The following is a 10,000-nucleotide window of genomic DNA, read 5'->3' on the forward strand; positions in this document are numbered from 1 at the left end:
AGGGATGGATGGAGGGGGCGTGGATGGATGGATGGATGGATGGATGGATGGATGGATGGATGGATGGATGGAGGGGGCGTGGATGGATGGATGTTTTAATTAATCGATGTGTTCTTCTGCGAGTCCACCATGGCGCGTGTAGGCTACAACCGAGCCGAAGCGGTCGTCCGCGCGGAGAGAAACGCCAAAGGCATTTTCGAGCGCGCGCAGCCAAACGGACCAATTTCGAGCGTGCTCACTGAATATTCAACGCTCTAACGCAGAGGCACTTAGCTGCGATGAACGGGCCCGACCTCTGACCCCGTAACTGCGCGTGGCGGCATCTATAAAGCGGCCCTGCCACAGACGAGTTGAGTTGGGTCCGCGGAAATGGTCGGGGGCTCTGGGGCAGCTCACACGGGTCACTCGCACGGGTCACTCGCCTTGCACTTGTGTTGTTGTAAAGACCGAGGTTGATGTTTTGCGCATGAGGAAACAGTCGCCTGTAGAGAGGCAGTGGCATTTGCATAACGCTACCTTTCCCGTGGGAGGACTATTTTGTCGCGCAAATGAGCTCAATTATCATTCACTTCAGAAGGGTCGGCAAATGTTTACCTGCCGGTTCTAACGACCTACACTCCTGGTCATGCAATCAGAAGGCTGTTGGTTGAATCAGAATGCTGAATCAGAATGCTGTATGCTACTATAGTATGCTTTTTTAAAGTGAATTTGAAAGAATCTTCTGGAAAATACGTTAGTTCCTCCATGCTTACAGCATCCGGCGCTTCTGAGACCCGTTTGCTGACAGTTTTCCGTTTAACACAATCCAGATTTAAACGCAAACCACATCAAAGAATTCCGGAGTCTCAAAAGCAGTCGAATTCGCTATTTATTGGGCTCGGGCGCATTTGCGGTTGATTCTATTTGTCAGTTGCATTACAGCGTCCATTTTAGCAGCTCATACACTATTCAAGTCTGTGGCGGTTTTGTGTTGCTCTGCCAGAGATCTTCTATACGCTATTTCAGATTTCCATTGCCGGCTTAACACTCAGGATGTCGTGGGACTCGGGGAAAAAAAATGATTTGAGATAGTGTGGCGCTGCGAACGACACATACAGAGAGAGAGAGGAGAGAGATAAAGAGAGAGAGAGCTAGAGAGAAAAAGAGAGAGAGAATCTGTAAGCCTAATAATTGAAAAGGAGGCACTGGCAGCATACTGTCATACACTAGGCTACACCAGCTGCACGCTTTTAGAGAGAGAAAGAGAGAGAATGAGAATGAGAGAAAGAGAGAGAGAGAGAGAATGAGAGTGAAACGCACTGATAATATTATGGAAGAGGAGGAGGGTGAAAGATCAAACGTGTACAGGGCGAGTTAAGGATGAAAAGAGAAGTATACCACAGAAGAAGACGCGGCGGTGTTCCGCGGTGTTCCGGTAACCTCTGGGCCGGTCCCCCTCCACGGCCGTTTGAACCACAGACATGAAAGAAGCAACGACAGACAGTCCCACTGGAGACCGAAGGAGCGGAAGGCAAAGAAAGATAAAACACACACAATGAAACAGAAAGAAAGACTTGATGATTCATGAATTTGGACACAGAGAGAGAGAGAGAGAGAGAGAGAGAGTCAGTAGGGAGACACAGACAGGAGGCAGAGAGAAAGAATGACTCGGGTGAAAGGCGGTTTTGACAGACCCATTTAAACCGCGGTGACCCATTTGCTGCCCGGCAGGAAGCTCACTCCTCGACCCTTCCCAGCAAACACACAACGACAGGGAGACGTTCAGATCATGTCAGTTCAGATCATGTCAGATCATGTCTTAATAACGTCCGTCGGTCCAGAACCCCATTTGTACGTCTGCTGGACCCCTCAATATTCAAACGTCTGGCTTGGACCCCTCTAAGACGTCTGTGGACGTGCAGAACGGGTTCAATATCTGAACGTCTAAAAAAAACGTTCATTCTGGCTCTTAATTGGATGTCTTTGGACGTCCGAAAAAGACGAAAAATACATCTAAAAGATGTCTTTTAGACGTGTCTTTGCTCAGTGGGTTACGAACCCGACCCCATAACAACGTTTTCAAAACGTAACGACGCCGGTGGCGCTCTAACATCAGCGAGCGAGTCAAGTTTGTTCTTTTTTTTTACCGTGCGATTCATTTTCCCGACGTGAGACAGGATAAAGAACATAAGTAAAGTCGAGCAGGAGGCCTGTGGTGGACTTGTTCTCCTCGTCAGCAGAATTTAAATGACATTGATTGGAGTCATTGACCAGTGGTCAAAACCACTGTGTCCCTGTCGTTATCAGTCAAGGTTTGATCCCAGCCTCCGACACTGGGTCTGATGGGTCTGAGAGGGAGAGGAGTGTGTGTGTGTGTGTGTGTGTGTGTGTTTGTGTGTGTGAGTGTGTGTGTGTGTGTGTGTGTTTGTGTGTGTGTGTGTGTGTGTGTGTGTGTGTGTGTTTGTGTGTGTGTGTGTGTGTGTTTGTGTGTGTGTGTGTGTGTGTGTTTGTGTGTGTGTGTGTTTGTGTGTGTGTGCGCGTGTGTGTGTGTGTGTGTGTGTGTGTGTGTGTGTGTGTGTGTGTGTGTGTGTGTGTTGAGGCTGCCGGGAGACAGGTGCTCATGAACTCAACCCCTATTACGCTTTTATAGTGTGTAAGCAAGAGGCCGGCTGGGCCCAAACACAGTGTTAACCTTTCTCTCTCTCTCTCTCTCTCTCTCTCTCTCTCTCTCTCTCTCTACCTGCCTGTCAATCTGCCTCTCGCTCGCTCTTCTGTCCTCCCTTCTTTCGCCCGCCACACACCTCTTTTTCTTTTCCTCGTCTGCTATGTTCTCTCTCTCTACCCATCTTTCTCTTTCTCTCTCCCTCTTTCTTTCTCTCGCTCATTCCCTCCCTCTCTCTCTCTCCCCCCCTCTCTCTCCTTCTCTCTCCCTCTCTCTCCTCACCCCCCCTCTCTCTCTCCCTCTCTCTCCCCACCCCCCTCTCTCTCTCTCCCTCTCTCTCCCCACCCCCTCTCTCTCTCTCCTTCTCTCTCTCTCTCCCCCTCTCTCTCCTTCTCTCTCCCTCTCTCTCTCCCCCCTCTCTCTCCTTCTCTCTCTCTCTCTCTCTCCTCCCTCTCTCTCTCCTTCTCTCTCTCCCCCTCTCTCTCTCTCTCCTCCCTCTCTCTCTCCTTCTCTCTCTCCCCGCCCTCTCTCTCTCTCTCCCCCCTCTCTCTCCTCTCTCTCTCCTTCTCTCCCCCCTCTCTCTCTCTCTCCTCCCTCTCTCTCTCCTTCTCTCTCTCCCCCCCTCCCCTCCACAGGGCATCTACAGCTGCATCCACGGCGTCCAGATCGAGGAGAACAAGTCCACCATGGACTCCCCGTCCGCCACCATGAACATGAACATGAACAACACCCACTCCAACATCCTGCGCCTCCTCCGCACCGCCAAGGACATGACGGCCATCCCGGGCGCCAACGGCTCGCCGCACAGCGCCCTGGACTACGGCGGCGGCCACCGGCCCGGAGACCCGCCCTCCGCCATCTACGGCGTGCAAGAGCACCGGCGGAGCGCCGGTCACCCGGCGGACTGCAAGGCTCTGGCGCCGCCCTACCTGCAGGAGGACAACATGTTCGGCGACTCAGCGAGGTGGAGAGGACGTTCGGTAACCTCCCGCTGAAGGACAGCAACCTGTACCAGGACCAGTACCTGCGCAACCGGCACGCCGGCGCCGGACCGGGCCTGGCTCTGGGTATGTCCGGCCCGCCGCCCAACCGACCGCGAAGCCTGGGCAGCGCCAGCTCGCTGGAAGAGGGGGGCGGGGCGTTCGATTGCGACAGCCTAGGGGGCGGGGCGGCACCTATCTTCACCACCCAGCCCCGCGCGTCCCTGACGCACCGGAACACCAATAAGTTCGACCTGATCGCCGGCCACGCCCCCTCCGGTGGCGGCGGGGGTCAGGGGGGAGGGTTCAAGCCGAGCAACGTCTACGGGAGGTTCTCGTTTAAGGGCGGGGCTTCCAGCGCGGGGTTCATAGGCGGCGGGCACGACAGGTACTGCGGGGGCGGGGGAGGGGGCGGCGGCGGCGGTTCGGGGGGCGACGACGCCATGTCGGACATCTCCACGCACACCGTCACCTACGGCAACCTGGAGGGCAACGCCAAGCGGCGCAAGCAGTACGTGAGGGACAGCCTGAAGAAGCGTCCGGCGTCCGCCAAGTCGCGGCGTGAGCAGGAGGAGGCGGAGCCTGCCTACCACCGCCGCCGGCCGCACCACCACCACCACCACACCGTGCACCACCACTTCTCGCACGGCCCCCTGGGACACCGGCCGGCCTCGCCGCCGGTGGAGAGGAAGCGCGCGGGCGCCGGCGCAGCCAGCTCGCCGTACCTCTTCCGCAAGGACAAGGAGACGCTGCGGGAGTTCTACGCCGAGCAGTTCCGCCCCGCCGACGGACGCGCCCAATGGGAAATCGTCGACCACCTGGCCGACGGCCCGCGCGTGGGGGGAGGCGGGGTCGGCGGCGGCGGCGGCGTTTGTAAGAGCTTAGTGCCCGTGGAGGATTTCCTGAAAGGTAAACCCAAAGGGGGCGGGGCGGGGGGCGGGGCCAGGGCCGGGGGGGGCGGGGCAGCAGACGCACGCCTGCTGGGAGAAGAGCGCGGCGGGGATAGGGGGCGGGGGCATCGCCGGGGCGACTGGGAGTGCCGGAACTGCCACGGGGGGAAGATGGTGGTGGCGCATCACGGCAGCGGGGGCGGCGCGGGGGGAGGGGCGGGTAGCCGTCCGGGCTCGGCCGCCTCGTGCAAGCGGTGTGACACGTGCAAGAAGCCCGGCAACCTGTACGACATTAGCGAGGACAGCCTCATGTTCGGCCGGACGGGGGGTAAGTGCGCTCACGAGGGGGGCGGGGCTGCGGGCGTCGGGGGCGGCGGCCTCGGGGGCGGGGCGCAGGTGCAGCGCAGGAAGCTAGGCCCCGGGGGGCGGGTCCTACAGAGGCAGCACTCCTACGACACGTTTGTGGACCTGCAGAGGGAGGGGGGGGGGCGGGCGCATGGGCGGGGCCGGAGGAGGAGGGGGAGGAGGAGGAGGCGGAGGGGTCGGGGGGCAACTCCCCCCGCCCAGAAGCGTGAGCCTGAAAGACAAGGAGCGCTTCCTGGAGGGCGCGAGCCCCTACGCCCGCGTGTTTGAGCGCTACGCGGACAGGGACAGGGAGGACTCCACCCCCTTCAGCCTGTTCCGCGGCGGCGATGGCGGCTTGCACCGGCGCTCAGTGGGGGAGAGAGACACGAGGGACAGAGATAGAGGCATGATGGGAGGAGGAGGAGGAGGAGGAGGTGGGGGAGGAGGAGGTGGCGGAGGAGTCCGAGGGGTTGGGACTTACTCCTTGTCTAAATCTCTCTACCCAGATAAGGTGACCCAGAACCCATTCATCCCGACCTTCGGCGACGACCAGTGCTTATTACATGGCGGCAAACCGTACTACGTCAAAAAGCCACAGACGCAGCAACAACAACAACAACAACAGCTACTCAACAACAGCCGAGGAGGAGGAGGAGGAGGGGACTTCCGGGGCTCCGCGGGGGTGACTTCCTATTTGCCGGCGTCGGCCGCGGCGGGGGTGCTGTCCAACGTGGTGCCGTCGCGGTTCCCCAAGGAGCTGTGCGGGGTCGGGGGGGGACCCATGGGGAACCACCTCGGGGGGGGGTCCGGCCGGCGGGAAGCTGCTCCCAGGGGCCCGGGACGGGGGGCTGGGGGGCCAGAGACCCTTCAACGGCTCCAGCAACGGACACGTCTACGAGAAGCTGTCCAGCATTGAGTCTGATGTCTAAGTGGGGGGGGAGGGGGGTGGGATGAGAGGAGAGGAAGAGAGAGAGAGGTGGCGTGGGATATCTCCCCCCTCCGGGGTCTGAAGAGGACGGAGAGACATTGTACGGACGCGCGGCGTCCCCGGAGGGGCGGAGTCGGAACGGAGAGACGGACTGACCCCCGCGAAGCCCCGCCCGGCGCGCCCCCACCCCCCCCGAAGGGACGCAGGTTTTAACGAGGGAGGGAGGGAGGCGCTGCGCTACCCCGAGACCGATAGAGAGGGGGGAGACGCCTCCCTCGTTCTCCCCTCCCTGTCGTCGCCCCGCCCTCCTCTGTTGTTCCTTACACCAAAACAAACGCTTTGCTGAGCAACGGAAATACAATCACAAGAACGAGGAATCGGATACTTTTCTTTTCTTGAAGTAACAGGGTAAACTAATAATAATTGTATTGATAATGTTGTTAATAATGATATTATTGAATATAATTACAATGTTTATGATGTTCAGTTTTGGGCTTGATTATTTATTTTTTAATTTATTTTAAGAATAGTTCATGTGGTTCTATATGAATATTGATGTTTATTCTTTGCTATCTTACCAATTTTGCAGGATATTCGTACTGTAGACTAAAGGAAAATGTGTGGGCGGGTCCAGTACCACTGTTTTTTTGCTTCCTGTAATTTTGGACACTTAGCCTAATGATTGATTCTCCATGTTTCCAAAACAGTTTCTTTTTCCTGTTTTGGAGTGCTGTGAAGTTCACGTGAAAGGCATGATTTGCTGGGTACATTTAGAGTACAGTATAGTAGTGAAGGACGTCCTTAAATGCAGCGACATCACACTGATTTGCAGTTTTGTATCTTTTATTTGTTTGGCAGCGTGGAGCGGGTCTCAGATACTGAAGTGGACGTGCCTTATCGGATTCACAAGGATGAAAGAAACGACATGAAACGCTCTCCTATTGGCTGAGAGAGCTGCCAGCTAGCAGTCACGTCATTAACTAACTTGCTAGTTAACTTATAAACAAGGTATCATATCCGGGAACTAAAAGTTTAATTTTCCTCTAACCGAGTATCTCCACCTCCAAAAACTCCAAATGGGATGTGTTGATGTTGCATCATGGGAGATTGAGTTTTTCGCCAGTTTCGCTAACGGCGCAGTGAACGCAAAATAAAATCAAAACTATTGACGTACCACATCTCACCGTTAGGCTTGATTCTACTTTTAAATGAACAATTCCTCATTCTAGACGAGCTGTCTCACTCTCCAACAGGAGCTGGAAGCTGGGCCTACTTATTTATGGTGGATCTTGGCATCGGCGGCGCTCCAACCGTATGTAAATCACCTTTTATGCCTATATGTTGCTTCATAATGACTGAGGCGGGTTTTCATTCAGTCGGCCATGACAGTTTACGCTGTCGAGACGAGGCCATAGAGGACTCCGTTCGCAGGGACGAACAGACAGACGTGCTAATTATTTCATGATCACAACTCAACTGACTGCCAGATCACCCAGCTACTTTTTGCGGGAGGGGGCGGGATGAGTATTGAGTGCCGTGCATTTACAGGGGAAGAGGGGTGCCATTTTTTATATGATGTCATCCATTATGTAACGACTGCTCAATCATGTAGAGCGCTTGTTCAACTTCCAACCCAAACACGCTCCTCTTTCAGCCCACTTCGGAAACGGGTTTTGTTTTCACATTGTTGGTCTTTTAAGGGCGTCTAGTGACTGAGAGAGAGAGAGACTGGGTGACATCACTTCTTTATCGTTATTCGATTCAGATTGTCCACACAGACGGGATCGTTACACACTATAACCCTTGGTAACTTAACCACGACAACTCAAACTACGTTTCACTCGATAGGAGGAGGAGGAGGAGGAGGAGGAGGAGGAGGAGGAGGAAGCAGAGTTCCGCCATTTTCCATCACTGGCTTGCTGTGCGAAGATAATAGCAAAGTGAACATGTTTAAAAAGGGATATAGCCTAGTGAACATGTTTAAAAAGGGATATAGCCTAGTGAACATGTTTTAAAAGGGATATAGCCTAGTGAACATGTTTAAAAAGGGATATAGCCTAGTGAACATGTATTAAAAGGGATATAGCCTAGTGAACATGTTTTAAAAGGGATATAGCCTAGTGAACATGTTTAAAAAGGGATATAGCCTAGTGAACATGTTTAAAAAGGGATATAGCCTAGTGAACATGTTTTAAAAGGGATATAGCCTAGTGAACATGTTTTAAAAGGGGTATAGCCTAGTGAACATGTTTTAAAAGGGATATAGCAAAGTGAACATGTTTTAAAAGGGATATAGCAAAGTGAACATGTTTTAAAAGGGATATAGCAAAGTGAACATGTTTAAAAAGAGGTCAACCTTGGTCCGAACCCTGACCCTGAGGGTTCATTTGTAAGAAGATAAGGGCCCAGTCATAGAATTTGAATAGACTTGCAAGTAAGAATGAGGATTATGTACAGTAACTCTAAGGTCCTTCCTGAGAATGTGTGTCGGCAATTGGCTCCGAAAACAAATTCTGCAGTGTCGTGGCTTTGCCACTGACTCTGGATGGCGTCCATTAAAGATGACCTCAGAGCCAGAAATGATCATAGGCGGAATCCAGGTCAAAGCCCTATTCTCCCCCCTTCACTCTCCCCCCTTCACTCTCACCCCTTCACTCTCCCCCTTTCACTCTCACCCCCTTCACTCTCACCCCTTCACGTCGTCCTTGTAATATAGCCTACAATTCAGGACGCCCATCCACCAATGGGACTCGAGCTCACTGTCGTACTGCTTTTATTTCCGTGTTGCCGAACCAAATTTGACCTATTGAAGCACAATCCGTCTGAACTGTATAGATTAGTCGATCGATCTTTTGTTCATCCCAATCGACACTTTTGAAACACATTTTATTCCTTTTATGACTGCCAAGTTAGTGTGTATGATATAGCGAGTCACTGTAAGAGTGTTTGTGAGGACTTGCATGTAATCTTTTTCAATTTTACTTAGACGCTCCTTGGCCCCAAAAGTGGGTGTTTTTGAACGATATTTGGAATTCTATCCATTTCATTGATACAGATCCATGTAGTAGGTGTGTGTGTGTGTGCGTGTTGGTCTTGTAAAAGAAGACAGCTATAATTTTATTTGCTCCACAAATTGATTATATTCAAATATGTCAAAATTGATCAAACTGAATTTTCACTACTGTATGTGGATAGCTAACTGTGTTAGGTTGGGAATAAGAAGAACATTAGTTTAGACTCTTCTTGGTGTTTTCTGTATCTGCCTGTGAAGGAGTTGGAGTCATTGGTAAATATATAATTTGTTCTACTGAAGCGACAAATCTTTTTTGATTTGAACTATTCTTGATTGTTTTTTCTTTCCCTTTGAGTGTTATTATTTCGTTGTTGTTGTATGTGCCTGAATACATACACTTGATTACCTCTGTGTGTGTACTGTGTGTGTGTGTACTGTGTGCGTGTGTGCGTGCGCGTGTGTGTGTGAACAAGAGAGACAGTAACTGTTTACTGATATGTATAACAATGCTGTATGTAAATAATTGACCTCCCTCTTGCAGACTTTTAATAAAAGTGTACAAAATGTCTGACAAGAAGAACATTTTGGTGACATGTTTGGTCTGGAGGTTCCCTTGCTAAATTGTTTTAATGAAAATACACGACCAAGATCAAATGTGTGAGTGTTATTGTTTTCACAGAGAGGGAACAATAACAGAGGATTATGAGAAGTAGATTTTTTTTGTTCCTCTCTGCTTTTAGTCCAAGAGACTCGTTTTGTCACACAACTGTAATACACTGATTCATTTGGTACACATACAGCAAGCACAACTCAATGATTATCTTCTGCGTTTTTACAAGGTATTATTTTTCTTCTTTGGCGACCTACTCTTTTATGTGTTCCCAAAAGAAACGTATAACAGAATGAACTCAAGAACTGTACAGATTGTGAAAATGTAAATATGAGAAAAGATTTCAAAATCACTCTCTCATTTTTGTATGGAAAGAAATTACATGTGTGAAGAGAATAATCCAAATTTGATTAAATATTTAATAATATTTAAAACGAGGATAATGAACCACAGTCAATGTGAACATAAGTGCTAAGACTTATTATTCTTCTGTCTCTTTGTACAAAACAAAGTGTTGAGTATTAATAAAAAATGAGAACTCTCAATCATTTGTCAAAAGATCCCTGCTTTTCTTTTACCTTCTTCCTTGGAAA

The 10,000-nt window shown here is 51.4% G+C and overlaps 1 protein-coding gene across 1 annotated transcript in view; it reads left to right on the forward strand.

The window, feature by feature from the left end:
* grin2bb (glutamate receptor, ionotropic, N-methyl D-aspartate 2B-b) overlaps positions 1–5,785 on the forward strand; it is a gene marked incomplete at both ends in the record, with an annotated part of 14,561 nt that extends 8,776 nt beyond the window's left edge. The window contains 6 exon segments of the mRNA XM_084441465.1: positions 3,277–3,595; positions 3,598–4,531; positions 4,533–4,642; positions 4,645–5,003; positions 5,005–5,649; positions 5,651–5,785. Coding sequence (XP_084297591.1) covers positions 3,277–3,595; positions 3,598–4,531; positions 4,533–4,642; positions 4,645–5,003; positions 5,005–5,649; positions 5,651–5,785 — 2,502 coding nt within the window.
* Between the last annotated feature and the right edge of the window lie 4,215 nt (positions 5,786–10,000).

The sequence above is a fragment of the Borostomias antarcticus genome, assembly GCF_949987555.1.
Source record: "Borostomias antarcticus genome assembly, chromosome: 7".
Lineage (NCBI taxonomy): Eukaryota > Metazoa > Chordata > Actinopteri > Stomiiformes > Stomiidae > Borostomias > Borostomias antarcticus.